Source organism: Mercenaria mercenaria, chromosome 9, assembly GCF_021730395.1.
Source record: "Mercenaria mercenaria strain notata chromosome 9, MADL_Memer_1, whole genome shotgun sequence".
NCBI lineage: Eukaryota > Metazoa > Mollusca > Bivalvia > Venerida > Veneridae > Mercenaria > Mercenaria mercenaria.
In genome coordinates this window covers 32,492,112-32,513,253 of record NC_069369.1, presented here as the reverse complement: position 1 = coordinate 32,513,253, position 21,142 = coordinate 32,492,112, and the positions used below count along the sequence as shown (strand labels likewise).

General features: G+C 36.1%; 3 protein-coding genes across 3 annotated transcripts in view; all 3 read right to left on the bottom strand.

Moving 5' to 3' along the window:
- The window catches only part of LOC123546862 (carbohydrate sulfotransferase 14-like), a 78,346-nt gene that overhangs the window by 12,107 nt on the left and 45,097 nt on the right, over nucleotides 1-21,142 (bottom strand). The gene's annotated exons all lie outside the window — the stretch shown is intronic.
- On the bottom strand, nucleotides 10,709-11,802 carry LOC123546863 (proto-oncogene Mas-like). Its single transcript, XM_053551167.1, has one exon. It carries the CDS (start codon nucleotides 11,760-11,762, stop codon nucleotides 10,740-10,742), a length of 1,023 nt encoding a protein of 340 aa, XP_053407142.1. The 5' UTR covers nucleotides 11,763-11,802; the 3' UTR covers nucleotides 10,709-10,739.
- LOC123525512 (uncharacterized) lies at nucleotides 12,554-18,348 on the bottom strand. Its single transcript, XM_053551161.1, has 5 exons — nucleotides 18,050-18,348; nucleotides 17,184-17,543; nucleotides 16,127-16,252; nucleotides 15,561-15,632; nucleotides 12,554-14,776 (listed from the first exon to the last, which is right to left on the bottom strand). Exons 1-5 carry the CDS (start codon nucleotides 18,273-18,275, stop codon nucleotides 13,815-13,817), a joined length of 1,746 nt encoding a protein of 581 aa, XP_053407136.1. The 5' UTR covers nucleotides 18,276-18,348; the 3' UTR covers nucleotides 12,554-13,814.

Sequence of the window (21,142 nt, the reverse complement as noted above, 5' to 3'; positions counted from 1 at the left end):
ACTCAAAACATATCCTTTTTTCTCATAATTTTGGCAGAAAAACAGGGAGGTACCGGCCTCCCTGTGCCTCAGTGTAGCTACGGGTCTGCCATCTTGATAAAGAAATTGTATTTTATAGTTTTGCCTTAAGAAAAATATTTGTTTCCGGTAACATGCTAAAAATATTAGAGTAGGTAGATCTAGGTCGGATTTTTGTTTTGGATTTTTTTTATTAAGGGAGATTTTTCGGAATTTTTTTTTTTTTTTTGGTCAAAAAATGAATACAAATAATGGGGTTATGCCGCTAGAGTATCAGCATCAGTAAATTGATTTCTAACATCACTGACCATGTTTAAAGCATAAAAAGTGCATTCTCCAAGGCCATAAAAACATTTAGGGTCGGACCAAAAATTTAGGGTAGGTCGGGATACCGGAAACAATTTTTTATGCGTTATCATGCCTTTACTTAATTTTCGACTCGTAATATTACATATTACACATATGTGCATAGTATAATAAATTATGAGTCAGTAAGGTTTAAAAAATGAAAATATGAAAATTTAGGGACAAGTAAACATCGATGTTTAATTTCTTGTAGATCTAGGACGTTGAATAAATGTCTTGGTTATTAAGAATGAAACTATAAATAATAATTACTGTACAGCTGAACTTATTTTCATGTTGAACAGAAGTCACTTAAGTCAGTGATATTAACGACTACTCCCCTCCCCCTCCCCACCCCACACACATATACACGCCCGGACGCTCACTTTCCCTCAAAGTTCTGCGTCTTTGGGACAAGGAATCTCGGGGTCGGGAGTTCGAGTCCCGGGTGAGGCGTATGTTTTCCGCGACGATCAACATGGTCTTGCTCATAGAATGGGGAGAGACATGTAATTCTTAGTACCATTTTAGCTATTGGTTACCTCAAAATTTTGGCGACAAATCTGTACGTGTCTTCCATGCGACCCCTTCGTTAATGACCGCCTGCTTATTTAATTTTAAATTTATCTGATTTTCCCGTCCTAATTTGAAAATGTTAGTATACAAGTATGACTTTAAGAGAACGGAAATTTCCATAGAGATAGTGCAAGTTTATTCTAATCATATTACATATATATTATTTGCAATTTCCCGAGGGATTGTTTATGTCCGAGTCCATGAGACATTGATGATTCTGCAGATGTTAACACACGGAAACATGTGTTTAAATTTTACTCTTATTCTGGTATTGGATGAAGTATTCAAAAACAATCGGCTTCTCTCAGACGAATATGCTTTAAATTAGCGTTCCTGTGTCGTAAACACAATTTACAATTAATTACGCACCAGTCTATAACGAAGACGTCACCGTCGAGGCGCATAGCGCTGACAGTCGGTAGGTATTGGAGGGGACCTCTGCCCATATAAGGGGCTTGGGGTTAGGGGGTCTCTCGCCTGGATATTTTTTTAATACAGACTGGTGAGACATCCCCCTAATTATAGGGGGATCAGGGGGCTCTTCCCCTGTGAAGTTTTACAGACATGAAATGGTGGTCTTTGGTGCATTTTGAGTTAATATAATGAGTATAGGTCACTTCTCAGTCAACGAGGTTGGGGGAGGGGGGAGCACGAGCTGGATCCGGGCCTCAAGTCCGTATCTGACTGTCATAAAGACAAGTGAATGGTGAAACAAGTTTTACGTTTTTGATATAAATTGGTAGGGGTGAGCTATGTCAATTTCTGTATTTACTTTATAAATAATTTATATAATATTTCTAACCGTAGACATCGATCTCGAAGAGTCAATGGTTATGAAGTTTGAGCACACAGCGCTTGCTCCTGCCCTTATCATGTTACTCAAACTCCTGATGGAAAACAACTTGATGTCAACATCTTCATAAAGGGAGCGCTGGTCTAGTGGTTAAGGTGTCGGTCGCAGTTCATAGTTTAAAGCCCCACTGAGGTCACGACCGCATCTTCTCATATATGACACTAGTAGACTTGCTTTTTCAGGAAGCGGACTCGAGAGTTGGTCAAATAAACTTGAAGCTTTTATCACAATCGAGCTCAAATAAATTTGTTTTAACTAACACCTTAGTATATTATGAAAAAAATCAATTACATGCTTCCCTCAGTTGTTTATAAATTTACGGTACTGGTAAGATGCGTATCGTAAACAATAATTAAGTGCCTCATTTTCTTTACACGCATAATTATGACCCTGGCATTTTGATTTATGGTCAATCAAGAATCAAGAGCAGCCACTTTTACCATACCCTGATAGTAACACAACAGATTAAAAAAACATTCATCACTATTTTCTGATTATCTTTAGAAATAAAGTTAAGGTTTTATGTTCTACAACAGACAGGCATTTCCCACCACAATTTCAAAGAAACCCGTGGGAAACCGCACGTTTGACCCCAGTGATTTGCATATTTGTGACGTCATTACAATGTAGAGAAATTCCTAAAATGGCGGCCGCTGTTTGAAAACATGACAGAATCACAGCGGTGAAGAAAACGTTTTTCTTGCAAATTAGAAGCATCTACACTGATTCAAATGGTATTCAATACAAAGAAGGACAATTTATGTTTATTTATTTCTATACAAAATTTTCCGAAATCCTTGCATGGAGTTGCATTGCACATTCTAAATTCTCCTTCTTATATTGACATTTTTTGACAGGAGTGGCCTATGACGTCAAACGGCAGCATGTCAATACATGCGATCAGCTGTTTAGACGGCATAGAGGCTATGACTAAGTGTATGCTGATTTTACTAATAAAGTTTGTATGATTTTTAGCTTGTTTGTTAATTTTCTTAACAGTGGTGATATGCGGTATAAAAGATGTTCTAGCATAAAACTGCTGTTCTTGTCACTTTTCGGGTGTGTTTTAACAGATGAGAAAACGTGTGTTAACAGAGATTCTCGCTCTCAGGTGCGCGAAGAATATTGTCAGCGCTGAATAAAAATCAAAAGAAAGTGGGGGCTATTTTTGATCCAAGAACAGTATTTTCAGTCAAACACAAACTGCAAACTCAGCTAAAAAATGAGTACCCCAAACTGTAGTGGTGATGATTTAGATTTCTATGACAAATCCTATCATGTTAATATTTCATTATGAAAATGCTACCTACATGTCAAGCATAGATTTGTTATGTGATTTATGCAAACAATTGCAAAGAAAATAAGGGCAATAGCTCTACAAGGCAAAACAAATATGTAGTCATATCTTCTATGTCGTCTAAATAGCTGATCGCATGTACTGACATGCTGCCGTTTAACGTTATAGGCCACTGCGGTCAAAAATGTCAATATAAAGAGAATTGAGAATGTGCTATGCACCTCCGTGCAAAGATTTCGGAAAAATTTGTATAGAAAGAAATAAAAATAAATTGTCCTTTTTTTATAATTAATACCATGTGAATCAGTGTAGACGCTTCTAATTTGCAAGAGAAACGTTTTCCTCACCCCTATGATTCTGCCATGTTTTCAAACAGCGGCCGCCATTTTACGAATTTCTCCACATTATAATGACGTCATAAATAAGCAGTCACTAAGGTCAAACGTGCGGTTTCTCACTGGTTTCTTTGAAATTGTGGGGGAAACTGCCTATCTGTTGCAGAACATAAAACCTTAACTTTATTTCTAAAGATAATCAAATAACAGTGATGAATGATTTTTTTTAATATGTTGTGTTACTATTCGGTTATGGTAAAAGTGTCTGCTTTTAATTCTTGATTGACCATAAATCAAAATACCAAGATCATATGCGCGTAAAGAAAATGAGGCACTAAACGGGTTTATTGTTTAAGATTTTTATCGTATTTATAAAAAAACTGAAGGAAGCATGTAATGGATTTTTTTCTTCATAATATTCTAAGGTGTTAGTTAAAACTAATTTATGTTAACTCGATTGTGATAAAAGCTTCTATTTTATTTGATCCACTCTCGAGTCCGCTTCCAGAAAAAGATGTGGTCGTGACCTCAGTGGGGCTTGAACCTATGAACTCCATGTTGAGCGACCGACACCTTAACCACTAGACCAGCACTCCCCTTACGAAGGTTTTGACATCGAGTTGTTTTTCATCATGATTTTGAGTAACATGATAAGGGCAGGAGCAAACGCTGTGCGCTCCAACTTTCTAACAATCGACCCTTTCAGATCGATGTTTAAAGACAGAAAATATTATATAAAAAAATTATAAAGTAGATACATGTATAGAAATTGACATAACTCAACACTCTCATTGTGCGTATAGTACTTTTATATCAAAAACATAAAATTTGTTTCACCATTTTAATTACTTGTCTTAATGATAGTCAGATTCGGACGTCAGGCCCGGGCCAAGGGGCTCGTACCCCCACCGCCAACCCCATGACAGTCAGATTCGGACTTCAGGCCCGAGCCAAGGGGCTCGTGCCCGCTCCCCCTCCCCCCCGTTGGCTGAGAAGTAACCTATACTAATAAAAAAATGCACCCTACTTTTTGGCAAAGGAATAATATATTCTGAAATTTTTGACCCAGAAACGCACAAAAGGTCAACATTTTATAGCTATATTTCAAAATTTTTCAGGTGTAGATTCCCCGGAGCCCCTACCCCACACCACCATCAAGAAGGGAGTAATCCTTCCATTACCCCAAAATGCAGCAAAGGCCACCATTTCATGCCTGTATTTCAAAAATGTCAAGGGGGAGGATCCCTTGACCCCCCAAACCTGTCTTAAACATTGCTTCCCATCGTTAGAAATTTCACCCGAAGAAACGTTAATACTATAATGGTAACTTGCTGTTGCAAAGTGGACACGCCCTTTTTATTATTGAAATACGCTTGTTTGCCAATCGAAGGAGGACACATTGGTCGAGAGAGCTAAGCCGTTTTCCTACGGAGGTGAAGGCCACGGGTTCGATTCCTGGCTATTCCCATTACGGTGTGTCCTTGGACAAGGCACTTTATCACGATTGCCTCAGTCGACCCAGCTGTAAATGGGTACCGGCAAATTGCTGGGGGTAAGGTATAATTGGTTTTAACTGTAATAGGGTCGCTCAAAAGCTCTAGAGAGCTTATGTTCAAAATTGTTTCACAAAGCGACGGTAAATAAAATTTACCTTTACCTTTACCAAGGTGCGGGTCAGTACGGTGGCACAGAGGTGACATGCACTACTCTTTATTTTTTAATTGCACTTCTCTTTTTTATGTCGATCCCAAGCGCTACTCTTTTTTGCACTGTTCTTTTTTTTATTACACTACCTTTTATTGCGCTACTCTTTTTTTTCAAGTTATACTTTTTAATTGGACCTGTCTTTTTCATGTCGTTCCCACAACTTAGTGTCCCGTTACCACAACACACTAAGTCGTTCCCTCTGTAGGTCGGTATGTCGACAGTGTATTTCTTTTCTCGAAAGAGTAAATGAAGAGATCGTCATTATCAGCCTGTTTGTGATGAAAACGTTTCTGTAGAGAGATTCTCGTTTAGAACCATTTTAGAAACGTGCGTTTTGTCGTTTGGGCGAAAATTAAAATTCGTTGTGACATGTATGATGGCCAGTACATAAAGATAAATATTTTTAGAAATAATATTTACACATATCAAAAGCGTAATTAATTGTAAATTTATGTTACGTTTTTGTGTTTACGACACAGGAACGGTTCGTCTGAAAAAGCTGATTTACATTTTTTTCAAATACTCTATCCGATTTATTATTACCATAATAAGCTTAAATTAAAACACATGTTACCGTGCGTTAACATCTGCAGAGTGATGTCTCACGGACTCGGACATAAACAATCCCTCGAGAAATTGCAAATGATATATATAATATGAGTAAACATGCGCTATGGAAATTTCCATTCTCTTAGAGTCATATATGTATGCTAACGTTTTCAAACTAGGACGGAAAATTCACATGAATTCAAAATTAAAGTAACCAATTACTAAAATGGTGCTTAGAATTACATGCCTCTCCCCATTCTATAAGCAATACCATGTTGAAGAAAACATGTGTACATGTGTCGAAATAGTGCAAGGTTCCTTGCCTCGAAGACGCAGTTGCGGGGAAGTGGGCGTCCGGGGGTGGCGGTGGGGGTCGTGACTTCTGTTCAACATAAAAATAAGTTCAGCTGTACAGTAATTAGATTTTTATTTCTTTATTGTTTCATTGTTAATAACCAAGGCATTTATTCAATGTCCGTACTTTTTACAATTAAATCTACAATCGGTGTTTGCTACAAGTCTCAACATTTTCATAATATTATTTTCATTATTTAAACCTTTAAACTCATAATTTATTATACCATTCTAATACAAATGCGCATATGTACAGTAATGTTACGAGTCGAAAATTAAGTTAAGGCATGATCTAACTATAAACTACGATTTCTTTATCAAGATGGAACGTGAATTATTACTGCTTCTTCAAAACGGAACTCGCCTCCTCTATTAAAAAGTGAATTATTAAACATTCGTTGCAATATATTTCTAGACAACTACGTATCATGTCTATGTTTCAAATAAACTGTCCGGAGAAAGAGCCCTGACAATTGAAGAAGTTCAGTATATTGTATGTATAATTCACGTTAAACTTTCGTTATTTAAAGATACCCGAATGCGCCTCGTGTAAATTTGCATGAAGCTCTCGGCCTTCTTACGTCATTTGTTTCATATGTAACCTGTTTTGGAGAAGTGAAACAGTAACAACCAGGAATAACTATATTTTATTTATTTATTAAAACTGCTGGAAAAAACGATTGCTACTGTATAGGAACTGGAAATAATTCAATTAGGATACTAAACTACAGGTTATCTTTGAACCATGCTTTTGGAAATGATGTTGAATTCAATGAATCATCGTTTCAAGAGCATGGTGCGACCGGTGCCTGGATTTCACCGAGAGGATCGACGAAGTCAGTCTGGATGTATGATGTCGACGAGGAGACAGACAGTTAAAACGAAATCTGTTTCTCAATTGTAAATTTTGGAGGATTACAACTTTGGAAGATTAACAGTGGGTCAGTTTACCTGATAAAAGTTCATTTTTATTTTTAAAATAACTTTTGTCTATTGTTGTTTATTCAGAACACGACAATTTTCAGTACAATCGCGAGAGTTGTGGAATTTCCCGTAATTATGTAATTAGATCTACTTTCCATTTTAATTGACCTACCTAATTTGCCTATTTCCCATGATGCCTTGTGCTCAAATTAACATGGCGTCCCGCGGAAAAATCATAACTAAAAGTATTCATCCAAGCATTCTCGAGAGAGTCGACTTCATAGAAATGTAGCAAAAATATCAATCAGTTAGCGAAGTAAACAGATTTTAGGTAAAATGCGTATATAGGACATATATTAGCTGAAACCTTATATTGCATATTTTTATGTGGAAGGGAATAGAGCTCTGACTGAGGCCCGGTAGGGATTGCCGAATTTGGAGCTCTATGTATAGATCTAAACAAACCTGATGAATTTTTAAATCCGCCATTATGCGACTACCTTTTTTCCTTTTTAGTGGCTGTATACATTTAATTGATTCAAGAGAATCTAATAGAAAGGATGACCATAAAATAACGTTGCCTTTCTCAAAATAAAGGCTGATTCGGAGTTGTTCGAAGAATTTCAAATGTTGTCAAATAAATATATTCATGCAAACGAAAATATTTACTTTGTTTCATGTGCAGTCTTTGAAATTTAGGTTGAACATAGTTATAGAAAGATTAGAAACATTTTAAAGTACGGAGAGATATGCATTATTAATAAACTTATACAATTTTTTGTACATGCATGTGGTGGGGCTTGATGCATGTGTGTGACTGTGTTCAACTGAAATGAATTTATCCCTACTTCATTTTGAAATTTCAAACACAGTGGTTTTGTGGAATATTTGAAGTGCCACGCCAACCTATACACGTACATACAATGTCATAAAGTCCCGCGTAATCTCTTGCTCTTCAACGTCCTACAGAGGGAGTTACTAAAATATAGATATAATTTTCTAAAAAATTGCACTACTTTTACTAAGAGAAACTTAATAATAAAAGTCAAATTCTGTATTGAGAGCAACTGAAATCAGTAGACGAATGTCTTGCACTTTCTGTAAATATCAGTTTCTTATAATGTTTTATCAGATTTTATGTAGACCCCTAGGGCTGTATTAAAGTACACTGAAACTAAAATACGGTAGTGGTACGGGATGAAAGCTACTTTCCGTGACTTCCGGTGTACGAAACAGACGAAACAAGTGATCAAGTTTATGTAAAGTATTATGAATTGCATGGTATTATTACGATTTCATGGCTATTCTCTATAATAATTACAGCCAAATTTTCTTTAGAAATATCCATTTAAACTGGGCTATATGCATGCTGTCTCTGTGAACATTGCGCCATAGTGTAGAAATGTTCGGATATTATCCGCCAGGAAAGGATACATTATAGAAATGGACTATGAGTCATGATATAGAAATTTTTAAGTAAAAATGTCATTGGAAACTATTTAGAGGTATGTGTCATTACATTTATAAGTTATTTAATCAAGACTTGGATAAAATGTTTAAGTAAATATTGTGAAAATCAAGAATAATCAACAAGCAACATGTTTACATTACTTTCTTGGATATGTATTCTAATAAAGTAGACTGGTATTTAGGTTTTATAGTATCTGAACACAAGGCTAAAATATTTTCATGGTTTCTGGGTGAAAAGATAAATGATATATTGTTCAGATTTAGAAGCTGCATGTTTAAGAAAGGCCATTGTCTGTTATCGCATTGTCACGAATTGGAGGGGAATTTTATTGTCTGTTGGGTGGTATTTGCAAACCTTGCACCTGAAAAAGAGAAACTGTCAGCCGACAGATGGCTGGACTATTAAGTGTTTATTGTGTTAATACGATACAGCTAACGCCGTCAACCTACATCCCTCCGGGGGCCTGGCGGGGTCCTGAATAGATATCTGATAGGGCCTAGGCAGCTGGATAATGTATTGCGGCTCCGCTCGCTGTGCGGGCTCCCAAGGTTGCCCGCTGATCATTTAATAGCTCCTTGATAATAAACAGGTGAAGTTTTTATGGTATCTGAACACAAGGCTAAAATATTTTCATAGTTTCTGGGTGCAAAGATAAATGATATATTGAACAGATTTAGAACCTGCATGTTTAAGAAAGGTCATTGTCTGCATTCAAAGGACTTGAAACAATGCATGAGTGTTTCATTTTCTTCAACGTCCTACGGAGGGAGTAACTAAAAATGTAGACAGAATTTTCTAAAACTTTGCACTCCCTTTACTAAGAGAAATCTTAATAATAAAAGTCAAATTCTGTATTGATGGCAACTGAAATCAGTAGATGAATGTTACATGTCTTGCACTTTCTGTAAACAGAGAAAATAAAAAGATATAGATAGTAATTTCAACTATTATTGCCCATACAAATGAAAACTAAAATTAAAGAAAAGCACAGTCTACAGTAAAAGAAACCAACGATATAGATAGAATTTTACTGCAATTGTCCCAACACATAGAAACTGAAATTAAAAATTGGTTCTTGATACTTTACAACAGAAATAAATATAAAAAACTTAAATCTTTTAAATAAAATATTCCATTATCCTTTGTTTGTGCTTTCTCCTTAGTCAGTGATCTCTGATGTGCTGATTGCATTAGGAATATGTGACATTAGAGTGCCGAGTGTTTCGGCTGAATTAAACATGTTTAAGGTACCAGTACATTTTCACAAGGAATGTATAATGTCACATAAGCTTGAGTTGTTCCAGCACAGGCCAACCCGATAGATAATGTCTGTAGTGCTGGCTAAGGATGTATGTCACCTTATTTTACTTTATTTTCGTTTTTTTTATTAAGGTTAATGCCTAAAAATATATACAAGTCGCTGCCGTAGGACAGCTACCTTAGAAATAAAACTACTACCTTAAAGTATTAATAAGGTAAAATTTTATTGTAAAGTATAAAGTAAATCTAATTCACCATGATAGGCCTTTAAAAATGTTTTCAATGATATATGAATACACCTTTAAAAATCTTGAAGAATACAGTAAACATAGACATGATGGAACTGTTTATAAATTATTTTAAATTAATAGTTGTTGGATTGTGGTGGGGCTTGATGCATGTGTGGGATTGTGTTCAACTGAAATGAATTTATCCCTACGTCATTTTGAAATTCCGGACACAGTGGTTTTGTGGAATATTTGAATGGCACTTTTCTGCGTGCCAGTTCATTCATTTCATTAATACAGATTTATATTGCGTGACTCATTAATACAGCGGCAAAGACCACTTTTTATAAGTGCCACGTCAACCTATGCACATACATACAATTCTTTTTTTGTACATGCATGTCTTTAAATGAATTTACTTTGTGAATATTTGTACAGGTATTCGAACAAAAACAACGTTCATCCATTTGTTTATTTGTTATAAATAAGTAATTCAGCATAGTACTTTCAAATGTAACAGAAAATAATTTACTTCTTAAAACAATTCCATGCATTTTGCATATATCTCAGTAATGAAGACAGAAGTCTTAATGTTTGAGACTTGATTTTAAAAAAGCGTTCTTAACTATATATTCCGGCTGAGATCGGCATTCCATTTCAAAAAGTCCTTTTTAAATTGTTTTGATTTTGTTGCGTTTAACGTCACATCGTTGAGTTCGGATCTTTCTCCCTGTAAGGGCAATGCACAGTGACATATTCATAAGATTGAAGTACTTTTTTATTTCAACCGGAAGCTTACAACTGTCATAGAATTATTATGATTTTATGATTTGCCGCAGCATAAAGCAAGTAACTCCCTTCTAAAGTTTGAACCACTTAAACAATACAAGATACAGTTGACCGCATTATTCGAAAACAGCAGCATATTCAGTATTGTCCAACACAGATAGTTTTGTGCTTTTCTTTCTGAATACTCATCAGTTATCAAAACATCTGAATAATTCAGAATTAATAGATACAAATTAATAGGTAATGTAGTTATTAGGAACATAATGTTTAATGTTAGAAGTATCGGGAGTACTAACACTGCTCTATGATCTTGAATATTTGCATGTCTTTTTCTCGAAGAAAGATGGTCTTTTCTGACAGTTTCACAGCTGTCATTTTGTTTACATTGTGACACTTTCAAAACTATCATCATATTACCAACTATGATTAAAGAAGAAGGTATAAAACAGAAGAGATTTGTAGAAATCCATGGCCACACGCGTTGGAAAAATATCCAGTAGCTTTGATTTGCAGCACCACAATTTCTGTGAAACATAGATTGTTCAGTGTCAAGCACCATGCCGAACAAAAAATGAGAATTCAAGGCCATGCAGATAACAACAAGGCAACATATCAATATTCTCGAGAACATTTTATCATTTCTTCGTCTAGACCAAAGTGGAAACCAAACAACAAATACTCTTTCAATAGTTATTGCTGTGATAATCCAGGCGGAGTAACACACAGACGTGTATACAAGCCAAATTATGACTTTACATCCAGTAGAGCTTACAAAAATAACATTGATGTCAAATGCTAATACTAGCCAATCAAATAGCAGTCCGGAATATAGAGCTGTCGTATCCGATATAGCTAATGCAATTGCATAGATTGCAAAAGCACTGGTCCGCATAGATGGTTGTATATATACGATAACTGTAGTAACATTGCCAACTGTTCCAACAAACATGATTATCGGAGGCAAAAAGGTCCATATTTGTTCTGCTATATTTATTACTGTATACTCTGTTCCATTATTTGTTTCCGGCAAGCGGCTAAGGTTATTCAAACTCTTCATCTTCTACTACGGAAGTAAATTGTAATTAAACGTTATAGGCATTTAAGGTGGAATGCGCCCCAAATTTTTTTTCCGAATTTCGTCCTGAAATTTATACTGTAAAAAATTCAGGATATATGCGATTGAGTACCGATTTTATTTTGATGCCATTTTGTACGAGATTTTTCCTATTGTGTCACAAACATGGCCCCTGACGTCGCTTTTCGTGCAACGCCCAGCTCCGGGTGCTCACGGCATTTTTCCTTTCCTGTGCTCTGATTGTCACTTAAATGAAAAATACAAAATAGTTGTCACTTTGCATGCAGAAAATGCCACTCAATGGTATAAAATTTAGCGAAAAAAGATTGACGCTTAAGACGTCAGAGACGAAATGGTCACGTCAAAGCGGAAAAACTCGCATCGAGTTTTGCTGCAAATTTTGCCTTAAAATCCAATTTGTGAAAAATTGGCTCGATAAAAAAACGTATAACTTTGGTATGTTGTTTAACGGTATTTGTACTTTTAGCCGACACAAAGATAATTAGGGGTCATCGACTTACATTTTTCAATATTTTGCGTTATTTTACCCCTACCCCTACATGGTTTGAGGCTATGCGACGTTAGCGTTTAAAATTATGTTTTCAGCTTACACAAGTCACGTTCGTTAATCTTAGAGACAGTATTTTTAGTTAAGACTGTGACTCAATGCAGACTTGGAGCACCGGTATAAACTACAGACTCCGGTATATACCGGATTAACTACATTTAACGAAAAATATCTTAAATGTATATATTTTGTAACCATGGTGATACTAACCCTAACCTTTAGTCAGTATTTTATGGTTATTATACACTAAATGCGTGCGGACATGCAAAAATATGCATAATTTTGCCGTGCGCTACAATTGATGATCACTTTCGGGCATGCGCAGAAGACCGCTCCAACTCTGCAATGAGTTATACATCGTTTAGTTAAAAACAATATGTTTTTATTATTAGAACTTTTCACGATACAGTCGATCTGAACTGCAGATACCATTAATGGTGAAAGGAAAACACTTTTGACACAACATATGTTTTGTAATACACACTATTTATTTCCTATTGATGTTTTCAAAATGCAGATTCAAAGCTCGAATAATAGTTGTCTTTTCGGTTACTCTCGCTTTACCGTTAACCTTTTCTCCTAATACATACCGCAAGCCATTCACACAGTCCCTTGCAAATGCTAGCTATAAATGATCATAGGAAAGTCCGGTGACAGCTATTTTCCTTGCTAAATACGTGGAAATTATTTTGTTCTCCACACAGAGTTTACGCTCAATTTGGTTGCGATTTCTTTTAACAACACTTACATTTTTTAAATATTTCAAAGCAAGATCAAATTTTATGAAAGAAGATGATGCTCTTTGTTCGAGATTTTTGTGATAGAACAAATGCATAAGTGCTTGTGTATCTTCACATGAGTCATGTGCGTTGTATTTACAGCCGAACTCCCTCTGATATATATTTACTAGCGATGCTGAAACTCCCTTTTCTGTTATAGATCTAAACAGTGGTAAAGTGTCAACAAATCCATAAATCTGTTCAGATAGCTCGTCCAGACATCCGGCTTTAATACAACTTTTTACCAAGATTCTCATGTCGAATTGTTTTCCATTATGGGCAACTAAAATGTTATGTTTTTCATCCAACAACCGAATCCATTTAATAAAACTTTTCAACACATCACAAATGGTGCGCCCGGGGAGCGGTTTTCCTTCTTTGTATAAAACCTTTTTATCGTTTATTACAGAAATCGTAATTCCGGTAACTGCCGACGCTTGTTTAGTGATGTACCCGTCGGGAACGACATACTGGTTGAATTTTGTGCCGATCCTGGACATCGCAGAAAGTTGCACAATTTCAGCTTCGTTCCCTAGTGACGTAGTTTCAATGTCGTAAAATATGAAATTTCCGCCAATGTTTCCTGCATTTTCGTTTGCTTGGCAAAAGTCTGTGGCATCCGGGATTCTTACAGTATCGATATCTTCCGTTTCGAATGTACACTCTGATGCATATGTTGTGCCTTCCTTAATTTCGGAAGAGGTATTCACAAACAATCTTTTCTTCTTCAGTTCGTAACGCCTTTGCTTGACTTTTTTTTTCGGTTTTATAAGATTTAAAATAATTCCTCTGTCTGTCTTTTGAACAAGTGTATTTACTAGTATTTTTTTGTGGAGAAAGACCTGAATTTTCTATAACTTTGTTCACATATCCAATTCCATCATTAAACTGCGCGACTCCAGCCGAACACCGAATGTCAAAACTTTCGCTGGCATTGTAGTTTCGTATTTTAGGAGCTTTGCTCCAAGCAACATTATTCAGTGATTCATTTGACTGGGTTGTACCAGATGTCATGAGTTTTTCCGGGTTAGAAATAAAAGGCGCCAACAAATTCTCCATTTCGAGTCTCAATGACTGGTCAGTCAGATCTTTGCCTTTAGGTAAATTAGCATGTTTTTCATTTTTGCCAGTCGTGATGGAACACCAATGACCACACATACTGTGATTTCCATACATATGAGGTACTATTGCCATTATAGACTTGCTCATGTCATCCTCTGTCCCTGTTCTGTTTTGTTTGACAGCATATGAGAAGTTTTTTAGGAAGCTGTCTGTAACTTTCCTGGTGAGACTTTTATTTTCTTTCTGTAGTGTCTCAAGTTTCCGTCTCAAATTTCTTTTTATATGTCCGAAATCTGAAAATTTCTTGATTTTTGGATTCACTTTCTCTCGTATGTGTTTTATAGCTGATGAATCTTCGTCACCAATTACACCTATAAATTTCATACCAGAATCCATCGCTTTTTCGTGCAGACTCGTTACGATATCCGGTTCCATACTTTTAGCACTTCCGGTCCAGTTTTTACGACAATCATGCTGCTGTACCTTTTTTCCCGTTTTGCTGTTAAAGTTACACTTTGCGCAGTTCTTGACTCGTGTAGAATAGTTCAAACACTTTTTAGTCTTCACTCCTATAACATGTCCCCAACCTGCCGAAGAGTGAATTCCTCAATCAGTTAAATGGTTAAAAGTAGGCGAGAAAAAAGTGTGTTCTATCTTACAAATCTTACAAGGGACAAAATAAACAATAGCAGATGATGACTAAAAAGAAATATTTCTAATTTCAAGTCATTACCTTTTAAAATACCAAAGATATGTCTTTAAACGAAGCTTTCAAAAACAAAATCAACATGAAAATAATTCCAAGTATAACAAATTTGTGACCTTGACCTTGGGTATAATGGTTCAGCCCCTACACATACTTTGTTTGTATGCTGGACAATATATATGTAAAGTTACAGTAAGATATAAGTAATATTAACAAAGATATGACAGAAAAACAAAGGTTGCCGAAAAACTTTAACCTTAGAAATAACCTAAGTGAAACACCTTGGTGACCTTGATCTTAGGTATAATGGGCTCACCCCCTACACATACTTTGTTTGTATACTGGACAATGTTTACAGAAGTTACAGTAAGATATAGGCAACATTTACGACAGTTACTGTAAAACTTTAACCAAGAAAGGTCACGCCGACGCCGACACCGACGCCGACTCCGGGGCGAGTAGAATAACCCCTCTATTCTCCGAATAGGCTAGTGGAGCTAAAAAGGAAAGTACTGCATTGAAAGTTGAAGTTCAAGCGTATCAGCAACCTTGATTTTTCCATCAGTGCATTGTCAGGGAAATATAATGATACACAAACTTCAACGATACATTAAAGTGGAATAATTTATCAATTCATTCATCTTGATAATCGTTCTTGTACTAACCTGATAAACTGTTCATTCCGCGGCCACGTTTTGACCATGCTGCGTCTTGGCTAACAACAACTTCAACTTGGTCTGTAACAAAATTATACAGGATAAAACCAATAAACTAGTAATATAGAAATACCTTAATAAGAAAGGGTATATACTAATAGATTTGCTGTTTCTTCTTGGAGACGTCAGTCAAGAAGAAATTATAGAAATTCTGTGTTTTTTTCTGTTTTTCTTCCTTTTTCATGCAGTCTTGTTGTCAATATTGTACAAATGTAACAAGAAATTATAGCTAAACTCCTCAATTAACCCTTATCATGCTGGACACGACTGATTCTGCCTTTGGGACCAGTGCAGATCATGATCAGCCAGCACATCTATGCAGTCTGATCAAGATCTGCACTGTTTGCTGTTCAGTCAGTATCATTTTGGTAAGCCACCCTTTTAACAGTTAATGGTACTGTCCAAATTGAAAGATGGACACGTTCATTATAGAAATTTAGCAGGATAAGGGTTAAAGTGATTCTAATAAAATAAAGATCAGCGCAAAACCTTGAATAAACACTGTATGATAATACCTTTCTGCAAAGTCTCCATTTCTACCATATTTTGTGATGTATCTTCGTTTAATGCAGAGATGTGAAAGGATGACTGTCCCTCTGCTTGGTCTGTAGTCTGAATCTCATTTGATGCGCTAGCTCTGTCTAAAAGAAAGATAGATGAAAATTTCGTTTTAGCCTGCACATTCTGATTATATCTTAAGAAAACATTTTAATCTAATTATTAAATCATTATCCCGTTTGTCGAAACAGATGTTTAACCAAAGCTTGCTGGCGGCAAGTGGTTCTACCTTTGCGACCAGTGCAGTCTGATCATGACCTGCACTGTTCGCTATTTAGTGCGTAATTTTCAATGAACACCCCTCAAATAATAAATGGTACTGCCCAAATTGAATGAAAGACCGATCCATTTAAGAAATTTAGCAAGGTAAGGGATAAACAGGAGACAGGGAAGTTTCCGCACGTACGCGCTATAACTCGCTTAACTAGTGCACGTGATTATAGCACGTGGTCGATAACCATACAGCTGATATATTGATTTCGGTGATGCTTTAAGTTAAAATATTGTTTGCGTGTTTTCATTTTTAAGCTTAAGCATTTGCATAGCATCTGGTATATTAGGAACAAGGTCAGTAATTCGGTCAAAAATGTGCTTCCTCGATGTAGTCGAAAGAAGTCAATAATAAATAAATCCTAGTTTTCCCAACGTTTGCGCAAAGTCGTGTAGAATGAGTGCTTTAATCACACTTTCCAGTACTAGAATACATTCTGCATGAAATGAGACGGTGTAGGCGAATCGTACACTAGCTCCTAGACTATGATGTACTTTTTTACACTTTTTATGATTGAATGAATTGGACAGAGCCAGTCTATATCACATGTCTAATATCATAGTCTGAAATTTTAACATCATTGTGAAAATATCTAACATAGACTGGCTCTTGTCTCTATGAACTGGAATAAGAAAAATAAAAAGGAGAAAATGTAGGAAATATGTTAACTGTCAGTCTAGGGGCTAGTGTAGGCAATTCGTAGACATTCGTCTCATATAACAGAGATAATAATGATTTATTACCATATTCTTCTAACATAGCCATTGCCTCATCAAAAGTTATTTGATCAGTGTCGGTGTCATCTGCTGCGTACATCTCTTTGTCGTCTGCTGCAACCCGATCAGTATTTGGTTCATGCAGGAACGTGTCTCTTATGTTATCGCCATCACCTCGTTCTGTGACAGTCGCTGGTAACATACAAGCTTGTGATGCCGTCTTTTCCTCTTCGCACGCACGGGCACATGAATCTCGTGCATTTTCCTCCATAACTTTTCCAACTTTCCGTTCATGTTTTTTCAATGTTTTATGGTGTATTGGTGGTATCCCTAATGTCACAAGAAAGCCATTCATGTGTGTTTCTCCTATACCAGCGTGGATCATCCCTGTTCAAATTAATTACAATAATTTTGAATTAACGTACTCTTTGTGTACCTACGGAAAGATCGGGAACTGTCAATTTCAATAAATACTATTTTTAATTTTCTTAATTTCATATGTTTAACATAATCAAATTTGCTCCAAAAATCATGAATTTAACTAAAACTTCCTACACAAAAATCTAAAACATTTTGGGAGGCGCAGTGGTGTAGAGATAGAGCTTCTGACTCCTAAATCGAAGGTTGCGGATTTATATCCTGTCAGCGGAATTTGACCGTAATTTCCACATTTCCTTCTCTCGGTGCGAATCCTGGTCAGTATGTCATTATTGGTTATTCAGGGTTTACTTCATGGTAAGTCAGGGTTTTCTTTATAGCCATACGATTCAAAGTAGTCAACTATCAGAGCCCTTGGGTGAGACAGGAAGTACAATTACAAAGATGTACAAATTATAGGTAAATAACTATTAATGAAATCATAAATATTAGAAAAGATGTTATAAAACTCTCACCAATTGCAGCTTTCAGATTAACTGAGTACGGAGATTTTGTCAAAGTCTTATCAGTTTCTCCGGAAGCCCTCGATGTAGAAATTGTAGTTTCTTGTCGACATTTTGAACACTTAAATTTCACTAATGAACAAAGTCCATAAATGTTTTCTGCGATGATATCCTTGAATAAGAAATGTCGTTTACATGATTTACACCCTTTGTCAAATATCTCGCCAAAATATTTCATGTCTACAATTCTTCTTTCCGGAACATGTCCGTAATCACCTGAATGCTTCAGTTTATTACTTGTTTTTAAAAAATCTGACTTTTTCTTCAACACTTTCTTAACAAATCTCCCCTTATGTCTCTCAATACTTCCATGTGGATCCGTTAAATGTTTACGTGTGAAGGAACTTTGACGTCAAATGACGTAAGATGAAGAAAATGACGACATATGCAGTTTCGCGGATTTTTTTAGATTAATTTGTCAAGTAAAACAAGATTTAGCGCGTCATTTCTTACTGGGGGTAGGGGTAAAACATTGTCAAATATTGAAAAATGTAAGTCGGTGACCCCTAATTATCTTTGTGTCGGCTAAAAGTACAAATACCGTTAAACAACATACCAAAGTTATACGTTTTTTTATCGAGCCAATTTTTCACAAATTGGATTTTAAGGCAAAATTTGCAGCAAAACTCGATGCGAGTTTTTCCGTTTTGACGTGACCTTTTCGTCTCTGACGTCTTAAGCGTCAATCTTTTTTCGCTAAATTTTATACCATTGAGTGGCATTTTCTGCATGCAAAGTGACAACTATTTTGTATTTTTCATTTAAGTGACAATAAGAGCGCAGGAAATGAAAAATGCCGTGAGCACTCGGAGCTGGGCGTTGCACGAAAAGCGACGTCAGGGGCCATTTTTGTGACACAATAGGAAAAACCTCGAACAAAATGGCATCAAAATAAAATCGGTACTCAATCGCATATATCCTGAATTTTTTACAGTATAAATTTCAGGACGAAATTCGCAAAAACATTTTGGGGCGCATTCCACCTTAATTTTGAATGAACAATTATTTCCTTTTTTCCTTCGCCGATTACAATAAAATTTCATTTTAGATATATTTTATATCTTTATCAACATATTTCCTAAAGTATTTAAACAACAGCTCATTCCAAAAGTGTTATTTAGTCTACGCGTGCCTAATACTGATCACACAATATTGAAACTTTCCAGAAGTCATCACAACAGCAACAAGATACAGTAAATACACGTATCTACAGATTTCCAGAACCAAGCACGTGATGTTGTTCTGTTTATTTCAACAGAAAAGAAAACACAATGATTTATACTTGCAGCGATCTGTTTTCTGCGTTTGTTGATTCTGCACAATTGCTTTAATCAGTATATATGACGTAATACAACAGCACAGTCTGCTAGAACTGAAGGCGGAGCTTAAATGTACAAAGGCCTATTTTCCAACGGATACTATTTTATTATGTAGTCCAAATTCATTTTATTAATGGCAACAATGTTGCAATATGGCTTGTTACAGTTTCTTTTTGTTGCGGGCCTACTTCGCTATGCATGGCTCTGTGGCTGTGTTTGGGGTGCCCTGTGCTTCCGGGAAATCTAGCCTTACCCTTTTTCGTATCAGGCGCAATTGATAAACATCGAGAGGTCTTATTATTACATACCTAAAATCATTTTCCATTGAGTCCATTGGACCGCGATCATGCAATGTTTTTCCATATTGACGTGGAACGCTTTCATATCGGACGTGGAATGTTTTCTTAACGTTGTAATGGAAAGAACCACGTGACGTCTATGGTGTCAACGCGCACGTTGCGACAACAAGTTGACGTCATTTTCGACTAAATTATTAATGCGCGTCAGTTTGATTTGTTTATTACATTTTCGGAGAAATTATTTCCGTATTTTTCCTGTCTTTGGTTACAGAACGATAATTAAGACATAGATCAATTATTTGATAGTGGATATGTAATAAAAAGGTTATCAACTTGGTATGTGGATATATGCACTCGTTCTTTCGGGCTAATATTGCGCTCCTAAATAAAATCTGGGAAGTAGATCCCTCGAAAGCACCGAGAACAAGGCAAACAGTGAAAATTGCAGACTCGGTTTGATTGAATCTGTTCATGAGCAGTAATGGAAAATGCAACACTGCCCACGCCCCCTAGGACTGGCTTAAGCAGTATTCAATCTTCAAATCTAAATGAGTTGAAATCAATGATCCCGAAGGACCAGAAAATATAACAACACTGAGATGAAGTCGGGGCGACTTTTTACGGCCGCCACACAGCACTTAACACCCACTGTTGTGAAGTAAATAAAATCTGGAAAGTAGATCCCTCGAAAGCACCGAGAAAAAGGCAAACAGTGAAAATTGCAGACTCGGTTTGATTGAGTCTGTTCATGAGCAGTAATGGAAAATGCAACACTGCCCACGCCCCCTAGCATCGGCTTAAGCAGTATTCAATCTTCAAATCTAAATGAGTTGAAATCAATGATCCCGAAAGACCAGAAAATATAACAACACTGAGATGAAGTCGGGGCGACTTTTTACGGCCGCCACACAGCACTTAACGTCGCGCAATATTACCGATGCAGAACGTGTGCGTATATCCACATACAAAGTTAATAACCTATAACTATTTGAAAAACTTCTGCAAACGTACTGTGATATTGTATTTCAGGAAAGTGTATATACATGTCCATTGTAGTTTTAACTGCATCTTTATGTAAACATTATTTTACATTCTGTTCAAGAGTAAATTTTTTAGATGAAAATTAGTATGTAATATATTTTGAGAAAATGTTTAGTTAATAAATTTCCAACATGTTTAATTCATTACTCGTCTTGGGTCTCTGCTTCTTTCTATAGCAAATGTTTTATAAACATTGTTCAGCAGTACATTTTGGGTTTTGTTCGGAATTTCAGTTAGTATGACCAAAGTAACGGCCCATGTCTTTGTCAAAATATGCATAAAGCGCTTATTTTTTTCCCGCATATATCTCAAAAAGTATTTTGTTTACAGTCATAAAATCTCATGAGAAAGTTACGCAGCATATGAAATTACGCACCCTTGGTTTT

Bases quoted from the DNA above. Each gene is read 5' to 3' on its own strand.
- LOC123546863 (XM_053551167.1), bottom strand. From the start codon at position 11,762: ATGAAGAGTTTGAATAACCTTAGCCGCTTGCCGGAAACAAATAATGGA.
- LOC123525512 (XM_053551161.1), bottom strand. From the start codon at position 18,275: ATGAAATATTTTGGCGAGATATTTGACAAAGGGTGTAAATCATGTAAA. The intron at 17,544-18,049 runs GTGAGAGTTTTA...TAATTTGAACAG, and splicing joins TAATCTGAAAGCTGCAATTG to GGATGATCCACGCTGGTATA. The intron at 15,633-16,126 runs GTATTATCATAC...ATTTTGTTACAG, and splicing joins AATGGAGACTTTGCAGAAAG to ACCAAGTTGAAGTTGTTGTT.